This window comes from Pleurodeles waltl, chromosome 11 (assembly GCF_031143425.1).
Source record: "Pleurodeles waltl isolate 20211129_DDA chromosome 11, aPleWal1.hap1.20221129, whole genome shotgun sequence".
Lineage (NCBI taxonomy): Eukaryota > Metazoa > Chordata > Amphibia > Caudata > Salamandridae > Pleurodeles > Pleurodeles waltl.
The window spans coordinates 35,107,095-35,130,953 of NC_090450.1; the positions used below are offsets into that span (position 1 = coordinate 35,107,095).

The window sequence follows — 23,859 nt, forward strand, 5'->3', positions numbered from 1 at the left end:
TTGAAAGAGCCAAAAGCCTATGATCACTGAGGGGAGAATCTGCTAGAGTATAGTCCACTACCCAACCTCTCAATTTTTTTGAGAATAGAATGAAGTCAATTAGGCTGTGGCTAGTCCTCCCAATAAAAGTGGGGGGGGGGATAACTGGGTCAACGCTCAGGAATCAAAGGCAACTCCAAGGTGAATTTCATGAACACCAAAGGGCTAACGCTGAAAAAGGTAAAAGGATTCCCCTGCATCATCCACCAGCCCTCAAGACTTGGATGGGAAGAGCTGGCAGTGCCTCGTGTTGAAATCCCCCAAAAACACAACTACTCAGCTACCTCTTATTTTTCTTGCACAACTAACAATGTGCTTGTATGATGAGCTTGCCATTTCCACATTAGTTGGGTCAAAAACATTATTATATTTAGTAGTAGCATTGTAGCAAAATAAGTTGATAATAAGCACATAGAATCGACTATATAATCTGAACTGCCAGAGTGAAATACGTGGCAAACCCATCAAAAGACACAGTGGTAGTTAGCCAAGTCTCCTGTTGTCAAATGACTGCATAGCCTTCAACGAATTTGCGCCAATCTAGGTAGCCCAGCTTGTTTTGCCAAATCAGCCACATTCCAGGAAGCTTTCATTGACGAGCTGACTGTACTGTTTCCAAGGCCATTGCCCATGGTAATACTTTCACTAGAGGTAGAAGAGTTTGCTGGTTGCTATAGGCCTTGCCATCCCACGAATTTCACAACAGTTTTGTCTAGAAGTGGTAGCTTCTGCAAACAGTGAATACAGACGATCCAACTGCGAGATGGGCATAATTCTGTTAGAGATAGTAAAAGAGTAAAGAATGTTCATGGGGACTGGTGCCATTCTACTAATTGGTCTATAAAAATAACCTAGCGGAGTCCTTCAGCTGTTGAGGAAGTAGACTCGGTGAAGTTGAACCAAGTCAAAATATCTCTGGTCACCACTAAGTCCTTAAAATTAATACTGATACATTGTTATCAGACTTTGAGGTATTTCCTGCCCATGAAACTCTGCGGACAAGATTAACTTGGCTTTGAAGCAGCCTCCCAGTCTTTCAGTAACCCAATGCATCACTTTATTTAACAGTTGATCATGACCTCTTGTATGTCATGCCTCCAATGAGGGACGCCTTTTAAGATCAAGACGAAGTGGTTGCTTGGGGAGGGGTAGTTGTAATGCTGGGAACTTCGAGAGCAAGGGCTCTGGATTGCATCCTTATCGAACCACAAGGCCCTTTAGTTTGCTCCACAGCCCCACCTCCCCCATAGGCTTGTGCACTGAGCCCATTCTCCGCCATTTCATGAATGCCCCCTCTAGAATGGTCGACCCTCGCAGTAGATGTAGTGACCAGATCCATTGGCAGGTATGACAGGGTGGATGGGGCTGTAGTTGGAAGAGGGCCCACAGAACCGAATGGCAGTGGCCCAGCAGATAGATGTTCCGCAAAAGAGAGCTTCAGGCTTGTTAATGCTTCTTCAATTTTCGCAAAGCGGGCCAACATCGGCCCCAACTTGCACATGAAGGATGCTAACACACACTTGCAAATATCCTTAACTAGATCAGGGACCTTCTTCCCTGCTTTACTAATTTTGTTGCTGGTAAGACCTGAACCTGAGCTTGGAAAAGACGATGAGGGTCCAGGACATTGTCTTTTAAATTTGCCCCACCCTCCACTTTCTTCCTCTTCCTCCCCATGACCCTAATTTGCCACTGCTGCTCAAAGGTGACAGGTGTTTGGACTTGGAGCTATATCCCACCAAAATGATTAATCGGCTGTACAACTGCGGTAACAGCAGGCCAATAGGACCAGGTGGAGTATTTAAAGCACCAAGGGCCAGATGTACCAAAGGATTTTACCCATTCTGTGTCTATGGGAAAAAGCTTTCGTACATATGGCCCCAAACCTCTCAGCTTGTGTGACTGAGTCAGAGCCCTAGTCAGCTGCAATTACCTCAGAAGCGGTCCGCAAAAACTCACAGAGTCAGGTGGGGAGGACAAGGTTTGACACTGCTCTGCTAATTTGATTCACTTGGTAATCATTCCCACTGCCCTCTGCAAGAAACCATCGAAAGTAGTGCCAGGGATAGGTATCAAGGGAGTAGCTTTGCATTTCCCCATGGAAAGAGGCTTGAAGAACCCTTCAGTCAAAAATCTCAAGCAAGTGATAGACAAAGTAAAAGTAAAACAACACCAGTACCTTTAAATGCTGATGAAAAGGAAGAGGCCCAGCCAAGCCCCTTCCAGGTGATGACGGGCAAAGAACGACTCAGTCTTCGTCCAGGCCTGTCCCACGGGCGACCAATTTATGCATTTTGTTTGTGGCCAATCCACGCAGCCCAACACCAGCAGGACCTTGGGAGACATAGTCCCGACTTGAAGTGGGGCCTAAAGTCTTCTGCATCGCAGTGTGTGGGCGAGCGCTTTATATGCATTATTTGTGGCCCTCATCTCGTAGTCCTGACTTGAAGTTTTGTCCAAATGTCTACTGCGTCGCTGGCTGAGGGCGAGCATTTTATACAGTTTGTTTGTGGCCCCTCCTCGCAGCCCCAACACCAGGAGAACCTTGGGACACTTAGTCACAACTTGAAGTGTGGCCACAAGTCCCCTTACATAAGCCAACGTGTTTATATCCATTAATGATTTCTGGAATTTTGGCACAGAAGGGGAACTTTCCATAATATGCTGGATCAATTTTAGACTGCGGTTATTGAAAAGAGTGGGAAGCAGACTAGTGGTATGGCTCGCTCCATCTTGAATTGATTGATCTGCGAGAAGATGGTGCTGATGGAAGTCACCACATAAGATGATTTCCAGAATTGTATTTCCGCAGAGCACAGATTCAAGTGAGTCGTGAAATTGGATCAGCTGGACTGTACATCCTGCTCTGAATCTGTTAAAGTATATATCAGCAAGCAGGATCTTCAGATGCTGGTTGTTTATGCACAGGCCTTCCACAACAGCTAACTGGATCATTTCATCTTGGCTTTCGAGGGATTAAACTTTCAGATCCATGCCCAAGGTTACATAAATTGAGAGGCCGCCTGAAGGTCTTCCAAATAAGTTTGTTCATATAGCAGCTTTATGAAATCCATTAAATCCCGGGACTGTGATGGGACTGGTTGACCATGCTTCCTGAAAACAAAGGAGCTCAGCCATCTCGATGAATGATGTAGCAAATGGGGATTCAAGTAGCTTTGATAGCCAGGCTTACGTTCCATGATATCAGGTTTATAGTTGGGTTTGTCTTGAGATTTACCTGGCGTGGGCCGTTGTTTGGGCTAGGAATTATTTTTAATATTGCTCAAGAGTGTAGTTGACAGCCAGCTCCAGTCATTCCTTTGTTCTGATCTATCAGTGCTCTCTCATGCTATTCCCCTTGTTGAACCTGGTGGATTGGAATAGGAGCATGATATTTGCAGCTTATTATAAGACACGCTAAGTTGGGAATTTCCAACCCTTTGAGAAGACTGAGTGGGTGTACATGCGGACCTGACTACTCTCCTGAGGACCTCAATGGGTAAGGGTATTTATGGGCAACTGGTTTGGTGAGCTCCATCCCTCACTCTTCAAAAGTCTGCTTACTGCTCAGAATATCTGTCACTAGTGTGGGGGACTTGAGCGTTAGTACTGTCAATTCTTTCCCGCTATTGCTGGTGGCCAAAGTTTTAGATTCAACTCCAAGAACATCTTCTGAGGTTGCATTAGATAAGTTTGGAAAGTTTTGAAACAGTCTCAGCATGTTGGATCTATCCAAGATGTTGTGGGGATTCCAAGAGGGGTAGAGCGGTGTCATAATCAGTTTTGTTGGTATTTGCCTCTGGTATTGATATGGTACCATTCCTGTTGATATAGCTGGTAACATGATTATCCTGAGGTTTATCTTTCGGGAGGCATTTAAGGCTAATTTAGGAGTTGACCAGAGTAGGAGACACCTGTGTGTTTCGCAAGACTGTTGAAATTGATGGCTGGCCTGAACATTTGCTGGTTGAGTGGCACGGAGCTGGGTTTGCATCGCAGTTTGGTTCAGTGGCTGAGTTTCGTTGCCTGGACGACTGTGGGCATTTGTGGATTTGGTGCCCCCAAGCTGGGTATGCAACTCTGAGGGAACTTTTAGTTCTTGGTGATTGAAAGTGTTGGCGGAGGTTTCTGGTACCACCGAGTGCTGTGAATTGGTGACAGGATGTTGTTGCTGGACACCTACTACCTTCTTTGAAGCTTAATTTCCCCTGAAGCTGGGGTAAAAGATGACCAAATTATCACATACTGTATTTCCCTGAAGTGGGAACACTAGATTTTGTAGGACTCGTTGGTGTTGTTTTACGGCCTTTTTATGTGCTCTTTTCAATCTTTTTCTTGCTCTTTTGAAAAGAGATTGTGACCATTTATGACCCTGCAGTTTTACAGGACTTTGGGTACCACATGAAGATTGGCTACCATTTAATGCCAATGCATGGTATTTGGGATCAATTGAGTTCCCTCTAGGAGTGACTTTACTAATTATTGGAGCGGAGTGGTTAGGTATGGACCTGCTTGACCACTCCGAAAATCGTAGCTACGCGCCAATGCATCTGTTATCATTCTTTCCACAACATTAAATGTTTCAAAGCAGTGACATTTGCAACATTTTTAAGCATATTTTTGAACCTCATCCAACACCTTAAATGTGGGCCAAACTATATCTAACACTTTATCAACAGAGCACTTTGAAAGGATGCCACAAACTTCATACATATCAGAGGCTTCTTGTTGTTATCAGGGATATTAGTCCTTACTGCTCTCCCTGCCCCCTACACAGGTCTCGAGTACCAGAGCTGAGCGGTCAGTACATCTACCCTGAGCATGCCGTGTGTACCCACAACTGACTAAATAAGGCAATTGTATGACTGTGCCAAACTGAATCAGACACTGCGTATTAACAGCTCCCCACCAAAGCCTTGCCTACTGAGCCTTTTAATATGGAAAGACTAAGAGAACGAAGGAGATTGTGGCAGAGTGTTCATAGTTGGGTTAGTATACAGTAGAACTTACTTTAACAGCAAGTAGTCAACCAATTGAACCAGTATTTGCTAACCAAGTCATTTTTCACATCAAGTTACAACCTTGACAATATATTTGCTGTGTGTTATAAATTTGTTTGTTGGATATAATGTTCTACCCCACATTAAACACTCATAGTGATCCCAAATTGTTGGAAGTTTCTACTCTTGAAACTCAAAACCTTACAAGGAGGTAGTTAGCTGTTGTGTCAGAAAAGTTCCCAGCATTGTGATGGCCGTGAAATCATGTCTTGAGTGCCCCAGCTGCATCCATATCTAGATCTCTGGTACTGTTTTTTGGTCATGGGAAAACACAGATCATGTGTGTGCCATCACTGAGGCCTGTCTCATGGTGATGCAGTCGATAGATCAGGAGGGGAGCACCAAACCCTACCCTCAGAGTAGAGCAAAGCTACTATCCTTACCTGGAGTTTAGTGACATAAGTACAGTGATGGCAGCGTACCTGTGCTGTGTTTCATGAGAACCAGTAGTGGAAATAGGTATTTTTACCTGTGTGACTGAAGTGGTGCCTACTGGCCCACTCACAGAAAGTTTGTGGCTGTGGGCATAACTTTATCTTGGGCTGCCTGGATTCTGTGCAGCGTCAGACGGCTGGAATGTGTGTATGCCTGTGGCTGGTACATAATATGGAGGCCTGTGGGTTCCATTTTGAAAGTATAGGCCTGGGGAGGCTGGTGGATGTGAGAACTGCAACCCCGAGACAGGAAACGTGAATTGGTGACACTCCGGAGGGTTGGGGTGAGAATATACACACACACTCCAAGCTTCATACACTTCATGTTACTACTTACTGGTAAAATTCCCTGCTAAATCCTCTTCGCAGAAGCATGGTGCGCCAGGAGTGGCAACTCGTCAGTCCAGATTGTTTAGCCTGGAATGATGTGAATGGGACAAAACTGGGAGAACCAGGCTCCATCACGTTTTAGGGTAGCATTGTCGCATTAATGATCCCAGTGTGGGGTTTCGCAACTGGACTAATAAGATGACAGAGGATGAGAAAGACTTCCACGCCAGCCAAGCACCATCCTTGTGGAGAAGCGTTTCTACCACCCGCCTTAGCTGTGCCAACCCAGAGCCTAATACAATGACCCAATAGCAGTGCCTAATCCAGAGACTGTGGAACAGGAAGCAGAGCATAGGATTATTGTGGGTGTCATCAGTGGTACAAACCAGGACACAATAAAAAGATGAAGATGACAGTCATTAAAACTGTCATTTACAAATATATTATGTTATGGAGATTTGTAGAGCGCACCATTACCCGAAGGATCTCCTGGCGCTGAGCACATGTGAGTCTAGGCACCTATAGTGGGACTAATCAACCTGAAGGTGAACGTCGAACCACGTGATGTGGTGCTCGACATACTGAACTCCAAACTGGAACCCAGGGTTCTGCCATCCATCGAGTGTCCTTTGCAAAGAGCTTTGGACTACTGAAGTAAAAAAAAAAACTAAGCATGATGCAAATCCAATGGAGTGAGAGTCATTATTTCACATCGGAGGAGGGTTTCTGGACTATGAACACCAGAAAGTGGTACCCCCGTGTACTCGCTATTGGTTGAGAGGTTGAGTTAGCTATGAGGGGCATCGAGCGAGGGCCCACGCAGACAAACCCAGGCGTCAAACTCGAAGAACTCGCGAGCCCTTTCCTTGATAAAGTAGTGCCTATGAGCACACAGCTCGTTGGCACCGGGTGAGTCAGTATGGGGGTATTCAAAAGAACGAAGTTCCGAAATCAATAGGCACAGACACTATATTAATACTGAAAAACCTGTACCGCGTTTCTCTTATTTGCGGAAGTTATAAGTCTTTTTACGTTTTTGCGATGAAAGAAAGGCTAGAATACGTCCCCTCAGGTCCAGTACACGTCCCCCTTGCAGGTGCAAGTTTGTCAACGCCCTTTTTGGAGACATGCTCCATGGGAGAGTGGTGGCCTGCACCCTGCCCCTAGCAGTTAAGAGTTCAATATCTGCTTTAAAGCTAGCAGTACATTTACCTGCTGTGCCCGCACCTCCGTGCACCGTTTCCCAGGGCTCTGGGTGGTTGTTGGGAGAGACACACCGTGCCCCCCTCCTGCCATCATACCCTACGCCCTCCTTTGCTCTGTAAACCCCTATCGTGCAGGTGCATGCAGCGTTTCCTGCAGCTGGGGCTAGTGTGGGAGGGACACGAGTGTAACCTTCCTCCTCTGCTGTGATTGGGAGGAACCGGAGTAGCCCTCCTCTGGGGGCAGGAGATGGTCGAGGCCTGAGCCATCCCTGCCAGTGATGTCAGTAGGAGTTGGTGAGGTCCGGCCTCTTCGCCCCCATGTGTACCCCGGTTTAATTTTTATTTGTGCAACACAATCCGGAGTTTGATGAAAAGGGAAATTAACAACAAGGGAAGGAGGAGGAGCGAACGAAGAGCAGCTCCGGGGACGACAGGCAGGGCCCGCCCCCTGGCAGAAGGATCACTCCTGGGAGCAACAGTGGAGTTCTGTACCCCACCAGCCACCTCCCCGGAACAAAAAGGATATCCCCTCTCGTAGGGGTAGGTGGGTGGAGTAGTCTAGGGGCAGATGGGTCACTCCCCCCTTCACCCCCGGAAGCAAGTCTCCCGGAGCAAGAAGATCAAGTGATCCACTCCTTGGGGGCAGGCATGACAACCTCCGAGGGCAGGCCCCCCGTGCAGGATTGCCACTAGAGTCCAGGGATCGAGTGGATCCGTTTGCCGGAGCTGCAGGATTACTTCTCGATAAGAGCAGCAGCTTCATCCCCGGGGCGGGCGGCTCCCAGGGACCGCCCCTCGTTGAGGTGCAAGCCCCCCCCTTTCTCGGAAGGGCGATCAGCGTGCGCCATCGGAGGGATCAGTGGCCGCTCCCCCCTTGACTTCTGGGGCAGCATCGGACCCCCCCAGGCCCCCAGCAGGACGGAGTTACCTGCTCCCTCCCCGGAGCCGGCCGCCCTGCGCCATTAGCAGACCGGATCCAGCTCCGGGATCCCTCCCGGGTCACTTGGTACACAGCAGCATCGGGGCCACCGGCACCCCAACCCGGCGGAGGGGCGAAGTCACCTGCGCATCCGCCCTCCCGGAGCGGGACGCGGGGGCCCCGCCGGAGCCCGGAGGAGCCAGAGCAGCGTTGGATACCGGACCCCCCGCCGGGATGAGCGGCCCAAGGCGAGGGGCTGCCGAGGTCTGCACAGGTGCGTACCCCGCTCCGTGCGCAAGTGCCCCCCAACTCTCTCCCCCTGCCCGGACACTTCCCCTCCACTCTCGGCTGAGCTCCCCCTCTTCTCCACCCCCACTCTTTGCCCGTGATCTGCCTCTCCCCGGTCACCCTCCGCCCTGGCCCGGCCCCCCACGGATTCCTCTCCTCCGGTCCCCCGGCTTCCTCTCCTCCGGTCCCCCGGCTTCCTCTTCCGAGCCCCGCTGTCACCGCCGTCCGCCCCGGTCCTCCACCCCCGCGCGAGCTCCGCATCTCCCCGCTCTGCCCCCCGCCGAGTTCTGCCCTGTGGGACCCGAGCTCCGCTTCCCATCAGGAGGAGCTCTGTGCCCGCAGCTCCGCCGCGTGTGACCCGGGGAGCTCCCTTCATCCCAACTCTGCAACTCCGGAGGGTTCAGGGCTCCGGCCCGGGGGATCCGAGCTCTGCCCCCGTGAGACCCGGGCCCTGCTCCTCACCCCGAGGGGCTCCGTGCACCAGATCTCAGCACCCCGGCTCCTGTGGTCCGGGCCCTTCTCCTCACCCCGAGGAGCTCCGAGCTCTGCCCCCACCCGGGAGTTGTTCCCTGTCTGATCGCAGCCCTGCTCCTCCCCGGGGGAGCTCCCTGCACCCGCACTCTCTCTTCCGGCGCCGTGTGACCCGGGCTCTCCGTTCCTCACCCCGGGGACTTCGGGGCACTCGAGCGCTGACTCCCACGTCTCACCCCCCAGCCGTCCCCATCCCGGCAGCATCCTCCGGGTGTGCGCTCCGGCCTCCGTGCTCTGTCCTCCGCCCGAGGCGGCTAACGCCCCCCTCCGCTGTCACCCCCAGGCGCCCCCCTCCGCTGTCACCCCCAGGCGCCCCCTCCCGCGCTCCAAACCCCGACAACTCTCTCCCTCCTTCTAATGTCTCTCTCTCCCCCCGCAGGTGTCTCCGGCCCCGGAGCTGCCCCCGGCCCTGAGGTAAGAGTTTGCTGCGGGGGTGGGATGCGGGTGGTGCCGCCTGCCGGTGCTGTGGGCCGGGGCGGCTCGCGGGTGCCGCGGGGTGTCCCCGGTGCGGGGCCATGTGTTGGCCGCTGCGTGAGGCGGCGCCTCCGGTGAGGGCCCGCTCCCTCCTCGGCGCTGTGAGGCAAGGGCGCCCGGCGGCTGCGAGGGGTCCGCTCCCCACGAGGGGGGGCAGCTCTGCTTCCACCTCAAGAGTTCGTTGGCGTTTTCTTTGGGGGGGGAACCTCCTTCTCCTTCGAGACTCGGTAGTTTCAGTCAGAGGCGTCCTCTCTCTGGGCCGGTTTTGCCCAGGAGCCGCCCTCGGGGGCTCCGCCTGGCCTGGCGGGGGTGGTGGTCCCATTCATGATGGGCCCAGGGACCCTTCTTGCTCGCTTTTAAGCGCTGTTATTTCTTTCTTGTGGGGTGGCGTTTCGCCTCCTCAGACACTTGTTTCAGTCCGGGGCAGCGGGTCTCCTCGGCGGTGGCTTCGGTGCCCTCCACGGGGCCCTCCACGGGGCCTTGCAGCGTTGCTGCGGGTGTGCTCTCGCAGGGGCCCCGTGTGTCCCCTCACAGGGTTTGCGTCGGGGTGTCCGTGAGGAGCTGAGGCGCCGGCTCGCGCTCCCCACGGAGGGGTGTCCGTTGTTCCCTTTGTGGAGAGATGACCCCCCCCCCCCAAGGTGTGTTTGTCTCGGTCGGGGGCAGTTCGGGCAGTGCTCCGGTGCGGGGCGCGGACGCTTCCCACGGTGACGTCGGTGTGTACTGCCCTGGGGTACGGGCAGTTCGTGACGTCGCTGAGGGGCAGTTTGAGCTGTCAGTGGGGTGGGGCAGTTCGTGTTGTGACTTCTATGAGGGCAGTGTGTACTGCCCTGGGAGAGGGCAGTTGTGACGTCGCTGAGGGGGCACTTCCCTCTGCCCCTGGGAGAGGGGCGGTTGTGACGTCGCACTTTGCTCTGCCCCTGGGCGAGGGCAGTTGTGACGTGTCGTCGCTGGGGTGTCCCCGTCCGCGGGCTGCTGGTGCCGGTGAGGGGCGCTGTGTCCTCTCTGAGGGCCGCGCGCACCTCTCCGGGGGGGTTGATGTTAGCGCGTGCTGTGGCCCCCACCTCTCCCGGGGCCTGTGCGCCGTCGGTGGGGGCGGAGTGTCTCCCCCTCCAGCTGCCGGTGTCGCCCGAGGGGGGGGCAGTGTGCCCTGCCGCCGAGGGGTCGTGTGGAGACCCCCGCGAGGCTTCTCGGGGGCTCCTCGGGGAGCCCGGGGGGGGGCAGTCGGCCTGTCCCGGGGGCTTGGGAGTGTCCCCGGCCTTCCCTCGTGCGAGGGGGCGCCCAACTTATTCCTCTGGGGGGGGGGCAGAGGGGGCTCCGAGAACAGCCCCCCCAACCCCCTCGCCCCCTTCAACTGCCCCTGATTGCACGGGGGGGGGTCATAACTGGGAAACACCGACCAGCTGCGACTGAAAGGGACGGGGTGGTGAGGGCATAACTCCACACGGTGTCACCCTGCAGGTGGGCGCGGGGCAGGAGGGTCCGGGCAGGGGGGCACGGGGCAGGAGGGTCCGGGCACGGGGTACACAGCTCTGGGGCACCAGGGTGCACTCGTCGGGGGCACCGTGCTGCACGGGGATGAGAAGCAGTCCACTGTAGGGAGGAGAGGATTGCGAGAAACCGGGGTGGAGCCAAGAGCAGAGGGATGACAGGCCGGGGGTGGCACCGGAGCACTGTAAGAAACCAGGGGGGCACTCGGAGGACAGGCGCGGGAGGGCGAGTAAGTTGGGTAGTCGGGCAAGGGTGGAAGAAACCAGAGAGAGGTGGGGAAGGGACCGGGAGAGACTAGTAGGTCAAGGAGACCGCCGAATAAAACACGGGTGGGGGGAACAAAAAGGGATGTGTGGACTGATGACAGCTGGGAGAGACAACGGGGGCATTGAGCAGAACTGTGGGATAGAAGGGACAGCCACAGCTGGGAGGTGTTGCTGCCTGGCGCAATAATAAAACAGTGCAAAAATTAAGAAAATGGTTGTGGGATGGGGAGGACTGTGAAAAACTAGGGTTTGGACAGAAAAGGTGTGGTTCCCAGGGCAAATTGTGGCTTGGATAAGAAAGGGGCAAGAGTGGCCAGAGGAATAGGAGCAGATGGCTAAAATAATAGTGAGGCTTGGCAGGTAGAAAACATGAGTTACGGGCAACATATAGGACTGTATGCAGAATATTTTTATGACAATGTCTTAAAGCGAACTGTAGTGAAAGTCGATGTAGGTCTAACCGCAGAAGTGCATGCATCTGTTGTATACGTCTCTGTTCTATATTTTAGTGATGCATATATCTGGAGAATCTTTTATGCTGTATTTTTCCAGGACGGTTGACATGGGTTTCTTACTCATTTTATTACACACAACGTCAAAGCTGTTTTCGCTCAAGACAGCTGGGTTTATACCGCGCACCTTATGTAAGGTGCTTATGTCGGTTTCTGACCATCAAAGTCGGTCTTTGCTTTGATGTCTGAGATCCACGACAACTCTTTTTGTGACAGTTTTGCAGACTAATGAATAGATAAAGACACCATAAGCCTTCCCTAGCCTAACTCTGCTAGAAGTCCAATCAAAGTTCTCAATCAGATGTGAATGAGGATTCCCCAAAAACTGGAATGTTCCAGGGAGAGATCTTATTTACATCACAGGAGCAGGCATTCCAGTGACACGTCCTCTCCTGTATTTTGAAGGGCGCTCAGTTCTCAGGCAAAACATTGGCCCACCTGCACTGCTAATGTACTTAAAATCTACACACATTTTGTAGAAACATAACTAAGAATCAGCGAGGTACGTTCATTAAGTAACAAGCAGCAAAAACAGAGAAGATTTGGGTGCACCCATTTGGCCTTCACTACACCAGAAGTAGAAAGATTATTTTAGATGGACATTCGGCAAAGAATGCTAATCTATTGGGGTTTGGAGTTAAGAATGTGCGACAGTGTGCCTTAGTGCTGGCTGTGGAAGAGCTCAACATAGGCCTACTAAAAGGATGCTTGGTACCTATTTTGGCCAACCAGAGAAATTCAGTGGTGCATCTAAGAGGGGGAAATTAGGCAGGCAGTTTCTGAATATTTTCGAGTGCCCAAATCTATAAGTCTTAATTTCAGCACAGTAAATCTTGGGACGCCATTGACTTAATACTTCATGTTTCTGGACAATGCTGACCTTTTTTGCAATTGACATCTTTGAAGGGCATATCTGAAGCACTGCCCCAAGTATCTTTTTTTTTTATCTTGTCATTGCTGCCATAGATGAACTTGTACCAGTTTGAAGACTTCGTCTTTTTTTTTTTAATAACGTGATTTTTCTTCCATTATGTACATAAACAAAGGCCAACAACACAGTCACGTCTGTAGCCCCCGTGGCCCTGTAACAGCACTTGCATGAAACATGCAGTGGCACATTGACATCCTTCAAGACAGGTGACATTGATTTAGTTCTATAGAGGCGATGGATGCCTCTCGTGGGCGGGCACAGACACATAGGAGGAGAAGAAGAGGGATATTCTGCCTGTAGCAATTCAGGCGTGGGGATCTCCCTTTCAGTTTACCCCAGGAGCACTCAGTCAGGAATATCAATGCTGTTCTTCCAGGACCCCCAGATGCGCTCAAACTTGGTTTGTAAACCAGTTTCTCCATTCCTGCACAGTAGTCCATGCCCATTGCCCACTTGTGGAACTGTGGGGTAGATTCATCTCTCCAGTGCCAGACCAGGTCCTGTTTGGCTATTAGGTATGCTGTGGCTAGAAAGGTGTGTGTGGTACTGGTCACCCACCCCCACAACAATATGCCTTTCGGGTCCATTGCCAGCCTGCAGGACTTAGTCTTTTTTTGTACCCATTTCCCTCATTCTTTTTTCCAGAATACCTATATCGTTCTCATTATCTTCTTTTACACGCACAATCAGTCCATATTTATCGACCATCTATGCACTAGCCTCTCCTTTCATTGCTATCAGTGGCAGAAAATGGCCTGTAAAGCATCATCTCATAATTTTAGGCTTAAAAGTGGTGTATGGTTATTTCTCCATTGAAGTGTCCAAAAGTAGTGGATTGTACAAACAAAACTTCTGGTTTCAAAGCCTGTGGAGTGCAGGTTGTAGATTTCAGTAACAGAGCATTGCCATTATGAGATACCCAGCTTCATTCCACTTGCATCCACCGTTATTGTAGTTTCTCATTATCAGAAAGATGAAAGTGAGTAATAACAGAGCATTGCTCATATCCTCGTTTGCGTCCTTGAAAACAAGCTCACGTTCTGTCAGAATGCATTGTACTCCTCTCTTGATTACATCTCCTAAACACAGCAATTTCCCTGGAAACATTTCAGTGTTCTTTTGACTGTAGAGTAGGTGTCTCTCTTTCAGGATTTCTATTGAGCTGTGTTTCAGCCTTGCCTGAGACAATACCACATAAAAATATTTTTTCAGGCTGTAAAGTTGAATAGGACGTATAGCAAAATAGTGAGGCAAAATGTTACAGTGACGAATGGCCACTCAGATAAGTATGGATAGCTATATTTTATTCAGTGACATAGAATTAAGTAATGAGCGGTGCCATAAGAAGCTTGCCAAGAGCGTTACTCCAACCGCATCCGGCTCCTGCCAACCGCAACCTCGAATCTCCACCCAACATTCTCCCTGACAGCATTTTAATTTACAACATTCCAGATGCCACACATCTTCCCTTCTTTGTGCTACTGATAACGCGTCCCTTTATGATATTTTATTACACATCAGGACTCGTTTTAGGCCAATGAATCTTTTGACCCAGTTGAGAGACACCTTAGGACGAGATAGCTAATCAGAATATCAATCAATACATCAATATTTATCATGACAATGCATTTCACTTTAGGTTTAGTCATTAATCAATTCAAAGACGCAATCTTGACCTTTCAGCCATGAATAACCACAACTTGTTTAGTAGAATTTTATAGGTTTTTATTCCCTATTAATTACAGTCTAATAGCAAATGCGTTAATCTCAACACCAAGAAACATAATAGCATAGTCACAATATGGCAACTTTGATAAGCTTTCATTAGAGCGAGAATCACAAACATCAGAACATAACACGGCGTGAACATAGATCCAATTAGCAAAGTATCGGTAATGCGTCAATTCAACAAAGCATAGATTTGGTTGTTTGTCTATTTGCGTCAGTTTAGTGAGCACCTGTCCTAACCTCTGATTAGCATTCGCATGTTGGGCTTCATTCAAAACAATTTAGAACACCAATTTGGAAAACATCTAGCTAAGGTCTCTGTCAAAAGCAAGCAGTTGGTACCTAGAAAGGAAAAGCAAACAGACAAATTACAATTGCATTGTCATAATTACCCTCCAAGGATTAGGTCAGCGTACAGGTTCAGTCTTCGTCTTCAGGACATCAGTCAAATCGCCATCAGTCAGAATTCGGCTCTGGGACAAAAAGGCACTTTCCTTATAAGGAGGTAAAGTGTAGAATGAGCAATCTAAGGGTGAAGATGGTTTTAAGTAACCCACCAAGTCACCAAACAGAGTGACAGAGTTTCTGGATAAAATCAATAGCATTCCCTACCTAATTCTAAATGACTCCCGGTGACATGGGTTTTTATCCCTTTTTCGTAGTACATTCCCCCAAAATTCTATTGGATATTTGCTATACCCCACTATCTTTAACCTATCAGAAAGTACATTGGGTAATCACCCCATATTATTCTACAAGTCTTTGATTGATCTTTGTAATTGACGTCTTCAGAGGTGGTACGTCCGGTGTGATTTCATCCTTCTGTAATTCTTTGCACATCTTTTGGTCAGCAGTTCCATTGTTTTCTCCGGTTTGAATGACCATGTACATTACATTAATCTACATTGTTTCAATTCACTTTTAACATTTAGTCTGTGGACGAGGGGAGATGGTGTGAACGGATCTAACATGGTTACATTCATCTTCCAAGTTGAAGAAAAAGAATAAACAGGGTCATGGCACCTTGTGAGTCAGCACACTGAAAAATAGAAAATGCATTTAATATGAGAGCCAGGCATCTAAGCTTCGGCTCATGCTAACTTAAGGCCTATGAGGTTTTCAGTACAGATTTAATAACGCAAATGTTAGTATAAACTTATTTAAACGTAATAAAAACATTTTGATTATCATTATTAGTTCACGTATACATTGGTGGCCACTCATCGTGGTCACAGTTCCAGCGTGCGTATAAGCAAAATTACCATCATTATAGTTTCTATACAGCGTTATCACACCTTGATTCATAAACATTTTATGTTAATATAGATTATATAAGTTATGCTCTCTCACTACTATTAGGAAAAGGTAACATAACAATATAAAATTTAAGTAGAGCATATACATTAAAGAAAAGTAAGACAGAATACATGAATTATAATGATAATGTAAGGAACAAAATTGATCATTCTAATAAATATCCATCAAAGTGCGCAGGCAACTTCTTCACTCTTCTGCTCCGCCTCACTGATTCATTGATGCTAGTACTACTTTCACCTCTATACACACTACCATCACCACTCATATCATTCTTACTTCTACTTGGTAAACTATCTGTCCAAGCAACAAAATGGTCACCCAACATATATCCAGTATTTTCACATATGTCATCGCAACTCACATAAGTTGTAGTCCTTCTATTCTCCTTTTGCCGGCGCATGCTCACTCTACACAAATTCCACACTTTGCCATCTTCCGTTTGCCCAGCACTTCCCATGACCTTGGCAATTCTCAAGGGTTCCACCTAAGCTGCAGCACCTTTCTCAACAAATTTCGGTCTTCTTAATCATACATACTGTCCAGCTTCCACCTTGGGGAATTTGTTACCACCCCTACACAATTTGATATGTTCTGGGAATTTCTCCACCTCAGTCCTTATTTCCTGATCTTATTCCGTCCCACTAAATATCTGATTCTTTTTTTTTTTTTTTTTTTTTTTTTGGGACACCATGTTACCTACCAGTTTGTTGCACGGTTTCCTCCCTCTCAACAATTCAAACAGCATTTTGCCTGTTACTCAATAAGGCGTGACCCTATACGATAAGTCTTTCCTGAAGTATTTTTTCTAACGGTAAACCTGGTTTAATCGCCAATTATATCGTTTCTTTTACTACTCTATTAAATCGTTCTACCTGACCATTACTCTGGGCAGCACAATAATGTTTTTACATATTTAAAGCCTGCATTTTTTTTTTTTTAAACCATTGCATTTTGTTGGATACAAGTTGCACCTCATTACCCGAAGCCAGTTCTTCAGGGATACCTTCCTGTGCAAAAACATCTTCTAAAAAATCGATCACTGCATCAATGGTAATACTACTTACCATCCTCATTTCTGGCCCTTTTGAATAGTAGTCAATGAGAACTATAGCATAGTTATCCATAGACGATAATGGAGAGAACGGCCCCACAGAATCAATGGCTAGTTTCTATCATGGACCATCGGGTAATTCCACCATGGTCAAAGGTACATTCAAGAGTTAAACTACTTTATCACTCATCCCGCACGCTTTACAATCTCTCACCCAAGAATCCACTATGCCATCATATCTGGGCCACCAAAAGTTTTTTTCTTTAACTTTTCTTTTGGTACTTGCCATATCTCCATTTACTTCATTCCCTAATTTAATGACACCTTTTTGCATACCCCACGGTGGAACAATTTTATCCCCTCTCAAAATTATTTCCCCACACAATCTCAATTCATCTTTCACTTTCCAGAACGAAGCACACTGACCTCCTTAATTGACTTTCCCTAGGCCAACTTTTAAAAATAGACCCTTTTACGGTCTCCAAAGTAATGTCTTTTCCCATTTCTTGCATCCCTATTTTTTTCTGATAATTCATTCTCACACCCATTTTTTCCTTTTTGTACAATGGCCTCATATGTGAACACTACCTCGCGTTCTTCAGGCACTTCACTTCCATCCATAAAATCACTTGGTAATCTCGACAGATCATCTGCAATCACATTGTTTTTTTCCAGGTACATAATGTATGTCATAATTGGATGCTAACCTATGCGTCAAATACTTACCACCCCCGGTTTTAGGATTTTCAGTAAGGGCTTACGTTCCGTGCACATTTTAAACTTTGTCCCCCACACATACATTCTAAATCATTGCACAGCCCATGCCGTGGCAAGCAAGTCCTTTTCTACAACTAAGTAATTCCGGTCAGCTTGTGTTAACGTACGTGAGCATACGCTACAATCCATTTATCTCCTTTGTATTCTTGTGATAGAACAGCCCCAGTTCCATAACTACTTGCGTCTACAGATATCACACATCCAGCCCTGCCCTGGATAGTTCATTTTTGATTTTCTTGAAGCACTCTGATTGATCTTGTGACCAATGGAACATCGTGTTTGTGTTTTTTTTAATTTTTTTTTTTAAATAAAACATAGTGGTTCTACTTTGGACGTGTTATTCTCCACCAAACACAATTAAAATTCTGCAAGTCTTAAAAAGGACATCAGTTGTGTCTTGTTTACTGGTTCCTGAGCTTTGATAATAGCACAACATGGCTGACTTTAGGGCGTACTCCTTCCTTGGAAATTACGTGCCCCAAATACTTCACTGTCTCGTTGCCAAACACACATTTCTCTTTTTTACAGTCACCCCACTTTTTTATGTCCTAACAAGACAGAATGCAAAGCAGCATCATGTGTTTTTTTGTCTTTTCCAGAAATTAAAATGTCACCTTGAAATACTTTTGCAACTTGTGTGCCAGACAATATTCTGCACATTTCCCTTTGAGAAACCTCTGATGCACTTGCCAGTCTGAAAGGCATTCTCTGCTATTGATACCTGCCATCTGGAGTTATAAAGCTGTACAATACTTAGACTCCTTCTCTAACTCAATTTGATGGTACGCACTTGTGAGGTTTATTGTTGAAAATATTGCTGCGTCACCCATTGATGATGTCAACTCTTGCAGATTAGGTAATGGAAACACATCCACCCAAGTCGCCTCATTTAAACATCCCAAGTTTATGCAAAGCCCCATTGGATTTAAGAGATATCGCAACAGGTGATACTGTAATGATCCACTTCTGACACTGTTGAGTTTAACGCTTCATAGTTTATTGGAACAAGTTCAAATCATAAAGGAGATGCGCAGCTACTGCAGTCCGTCTCACAAACCGCTTTCCTTATCTGTAACCGTTCTCGAAGGCCTCTGTGTCACTCAGAGCGCGCGGCATCTCGAGCACAAGGCATTCAAGAACGGAGGCACATCACTACATATTTTCCCTCTTTATAATAAAATTGAACACAAACCATAATAATATTTACATGTATATCATATCTATAAGTAATAAAACAGAACATATTTAAAATAATGCTTTCTAAATGTAATAGTCTTCACATCCTTTAGGCTTAACCGCACGTCTACCTTATAAAGATAATAGTCCTCAAATCATTTCGGTTTCACAATTCTCCTTCCAGAACTACTTCACTTTTCGTTACTAGCGGGAACATCCACAGGGCCATAGGAACTGTTAAATGAACACGTTGTAGGACTATTATTAATATTACTCGGACTGTTGAAATCATCCTGTTCTCTCCCCTCGCTATCATCAGCTAACCATACTTTACATCTGTGATCTTTCCGGATGTTATTCTTACCTTTCCCGTCCACTCAGGTACCTTTACACATTGATAATGCAGATACATGCCATACCTTGCCATCACTTAGTTTTACAGAGTTATTGTATACTGCCTCCACTCTCAAAGGAGAGGCGAATTTACTTTGACATTTTCCTGTGTACTTTTTGCTTTTAATTCTCACTACATCGCCGACGCATAACTTAAACTCCTTGCTCTTATGATCATCATCAAAGTACTTTTTGTATTTACCTTGAGCTTTTTCAACATTCATCCTCTCTTCTTCAGGAGACCATTCCACCCTCTTAGCTGCCCTGAGCCAACCCACATTGCCCTTTGACATAGGGGTTCTTCCCCTCATGAGTTCGAATGGACTGGCATTCGTACTAACACATGTAGTTATTCTAAATGCCCAGAGTGTTTTCCATAATTCTGATTCCCAAATTAAGTGGTTACAATTTGACAATTGGATCATTCCCTTGAGTACACGATTACATCTTTCAACAGCACCATTACCAGCAGGATGATAAATTGAGGTGGTGCGATGCTTAATTCCATTCCTTCTTATATATTCTTGGAAAGCCAATGACCTAAATTGTGACTCATTGTCGAATACAATACACTTTGGCAAACCCTCTCTAACAAAAATGTTATCCATGAATTTAATGATGCTACTAGTGTCGGCTTTTTTAACACCTCCAGCCACTTTGAAAAGTGATCCACAATCACAAGTGGGAAAGATTGTCTGTCACCTTTACCAATTAGTCCCATGACATCAATACATATACTCTCCCAAGCATTGTTGGGCCAAGGTATAGGATGTAAGGGTGGTCTCATGATCACACCTCACTGTTATTGTGTTTCCCCACACAAATTGTCTGAAATGTTCTAAAGCCCATACACACGCCAGTGCTTCGCGTTCAATAACTGAATACTTCTCTTCAGCCAAAGTTAACAAACGCGAAGCAAAAGCATTGGTATCTTCCTTGCCCTCTATGTTCACTTGAGTAAGGACTGCTCCAACCCCCTTACCACTGGCATCTGTAGTAGCAATACATTTAAGGTTTTAATCAAAACCTTGCAGTGGGGGTGCATTGCAAATGTCAGCTTTTAACACATCAAAAGCATTTTGACACATTTCTGTCCACTCAAATCTGTTTCTTCCTTTGAGCAATTGTCTTGGATCGTATGTTTTAGTAGAAATTTTTTAAACAAATTTGGAATAGAACTCTGCTAGACCTAGAAAAGCACAAACATCATCCTTGTTCTGTGGATTGGGTGCCTTACTTATTGCTGACAATAATTTTTCGTTTGGTTTTATACATTCAGCAGATACTACATGCCCTAAATAGCTGACATGATCAGATGCAAATTTTCATTTATTAAATTCTGCTGTCAATCCCTTCTCTAAGACCTTAAGAACCCTTAGCAAAGTTCGATCATGATCCTCTCTTGACTTTCCCATTATAAGGTTATTGTCTTGAAAGACCATGGTATTATCAATGCCTGCTAGCATGGAGGTCATTAATCTTTGGAACATGGCTGCAGCTGACGCCAGACCAAATGGTACCCGCCTAAACCTGTAACAACCAATCAGTGTAATAAAAGCAGTTGAATCCCTACAATTCCGATGCAATCTTACATGATGATAAGCTGCTTTCAAATAAATGAAAGAAAACCATTTGATGCCTCTAGTACGTGACAGCATTTCGTTGAGTGGGGTAAGGGGAATTGAGCAATTAATATATTCTTGTTGAGGTCCCTTAAGTCCATGCATAATCGTAAATTTCCATTGGCCTTTTTCACCACAACCAATGGGGCCACCCACTCTGAAGATTCGATAGGCTCTATGATTTTCTCATCTTGCAGTTTGTCCAACTGTAATTTAACACTTTCTTTTAAAGGAATGGGGATGTTCCTTACTTTATGTACTTGTGGCACCGCATTTTTTTTTTTTTTAAATGAATGAGATGCGTAAACCCCCTCATTTTTCCAATCCTTCCCGAAAATACATTAGGGAACTTTTGTAAAACTAACATGCCAATTTCCAATGCTGTTTGCACTGTTAGTACAGGTTCAGGGTTGTTGGGATCTAATACTATGCCCAATTTACCCTGATCAATTCAGCCCAATACAGATGGACCCATTACAGCAACGTACAATTTTCCCATTGTCTCTCTATCCTTGTATTTGAATTTCAATTCCTTGAACCCTAACGGCTCAATGACTTCGCCAGTAAATGTTTTCATTGTTATATCTGGCAAGCATAACTCTTCCCCCCCCACAATATGTTTTAAATTCTCTTCCCACACATTCCGATTCACAATAGTATACGGAGACCCCGAGTCTACCACAATACGTATGGTCACACCGCCCAAGGTGATCTCACAACTTGGTTTTTTCTTCCTCTTCAAATTTTCCTGTCCCATGCACAAAACAGATTTTTCATCCAATGCATCTACACATAAAACACACATAATTAAATCATCTTCATCTGGAGAATTAGTGTAATCCAGCTCCAACACTTTACTACTACTCCCAGCTTTCTTCTGACACACCTTTTGGAAATGTCCAATAACACCACATATCGAAAACCTTTGCTTCTTGGCTGGGCATGATCTGTCATTTGCTAAATGATCATAACTGCCACATCTGTAACATTTCCTTTTGTCGCCAGATTTAAAATTCTTCTGTTCGATTTCCTTTTTTCCTGTCCACTTCTTTTTCAGATCTTTGGTAACGTTTTTTCCTTTCACTCTTGCTATTATATTCTCATCACTCTTATTATCCTTCAAGACCTCCTTAGCACACCTCCCAGTCAATTCCGCTCTTTTTACAATATCGATAACTTCTTGCAATGAGACTCCTCCTTTAGCCCATAAATTATCTTGAATATTTGGATTCGACGTTTGCATAACAATTTGATCACGAATAAGCTTGTCATTTAATTCACCAAATCTGCAATTGATTGCTAAATTCTTTGAAGCAGAAACATAATCCTCCACAGGTTCGTCTTTCCCTTGTTTCTAATGAAAAAACTTGTAACGATCAACAGCTACACAGACCCTAGGTCTGTAATAATTATCCAAGTCTTCAAGCGCATTGACGTACACACCACCTTGACCTTCTTGTCTAGGTTTTTTATTAATGTTTTTGAAAACTTTCAGTCCCCCAGGTCCTAAACAATGTGGAAGAATTTAGTATTTCCTTTCCACAGACAGTTCCTCTTCATCATCAATGGCAGAAATATAATTTTTAAAATATTCGCACCACTCTTCCCATTTTAATGTAGGTGTACCAGAAACAGGTATAAAAGCTTGAGGTGGCGATAAATTCCAAGGGTTGTTTGAAGCCATACTGTAGCTGCACAGTCTCCCAAAAAACATTTTGCAAAAATGTTTAATTTTTAATATAAATATATAGTATTTTATTTCTTATTAAAGATAAGTTTCCTTTCTTTTTTTTAATTTAAATTGGAAGGATTGTCGAAGCTTCTTCACTGAGGCACACAGAGTGCACTTTCTGGACAGATCGGGGCACACAACGTGTATTTCCTGCTTTAATTTGAATTCTCCCAATTCAAAATGGCAGCACGCAACGTGTCATCGTAACGCGTGGTATTCTTCTAGATGCGTATACTTCCTGCTTACATTTGAATTCTCCCAATTCAAAATGGCGGCACGCGACGTGTCGTGGTGACTTGTGGTATCTTCCTACGAAATTAACAATCACACAACATCGAGACTTCCAGCAACCCCCAAAAAACGGAGTTCTCTCTGTTGCTCCACGTGAAAAATGACATCGAACTCACCGTCGGAAGTGGTTATTGTATTGAAGGCCGTCTATTAACGAGGGCCGTCAGCATGGATCCTGCGCCGGGTTTGAATTGGAATAGGTAGGGCTCCAGATTGTCACCAATTCTGTAATGATCCACTTCTGACACTGTCGAGTTTAACGCTTTATAGTTTATTGGAACAAGTTCAAATCATAAAGAAGGAGCGCAGCTACGGCCGTCCGTCTCACAAACCGCTTTCCTTCTCTTATCTGTAACTGTTCTCGAATGCCTCTGTGTCACTCACAGGGTGCGAGGCATCTTGAGCACAAGGCATTCGAGAACAGAGTCACATCACTACAGATACCTAATCAGAACTCATTTTTTTCACATAACCCCTGTAGTATTTCCTTCAATTTGCTTCTGTAATTTATTGGTACATTTCTCAATTTCTGTCTCACATTTAACACCTTCTTGCATAACACAATGTTGTGCCTGAATACATGCGTTTTTCCTAGTTGGTGACTAAACACCCTGGGGTACTGTTCCTTCAAATTTTTGTACTCAAAATCAACTTGATCACATTCATTCGCCATCTGAACAGAATACACTGGGGTATTGTTACATGGGTCAATTTGTATACCAAGTTCCAATATAAGTGGCCAACCGAGAATCATGGCCCCTTTTATCTGCAACATAAATCTTCCCATGACACTCACTGGATTCAAACTCAATATCTGCCCACATAAACCCTTGCAAGGGATTTTTGTGACCAGAATAACTACCAGGATTGATATCAGGATTATGCAATTCTTTTCTTGGCCATAACTCATCAAATATATTTTCCCCCATTATAGTGTACCATGAGCAGGAATCTACCATAGTCTTGACCTATACACCATCTATGTTTATATAACAGCTTGGTAACTTCAGAGTCTTCTCACTCCCTGATGTTTGTTTATTATGTATACAATTATCGTGCACACTTAATAATAATACCTGCAAATTTTCTTCTTCTTCCATTACATCACCCACAGTTTGACTTTCTTCATTGTACTTTTGCACATCTTATTGAAATTGCCCTTTTTCCTACATGTGTTACACACTTTATTTAATGCTGGATATATCTTGGAATTTGTTAAATGGTTACTCTATCCGCACCTGAAACAAACTAAACCTTTATATTTGCAGCATCGGATGCACATCCAACATCATAAA

General features: G+C 46.0%; 1 protein-coding gene across 1 annotated transcript in view; it reads left to right on the forward strand.

The window, feature by feature from the left end:
• Nucleotides 1-7,342: 7,342 nt before the first annotated feature.
• LOC138265325 (PHD finger protein 13-like) overlaps nucleotides 7,343-23,859 on the forward strand; it is a 112,660-nt gene continuing 96,143 nt past the window's right edge. Inside the window, exons 1-2 of the mRNA XM_069212946.1 lie at nucleotides 7,343-8,261; nucleotides 9,186-9,220. Of these exons, the coding sequence (XP_069069047.1) occupies nucleotides 8,222-8,261; nucleotides 9,186-9,220 (75 nt within the window). The 5' untranslated portion in view covers nucleotides 7,343-8,221. The remainder of the gene's footprint in view (nucleotides 8,262-9,185; nucleotides 9,221-23,859) is intronic.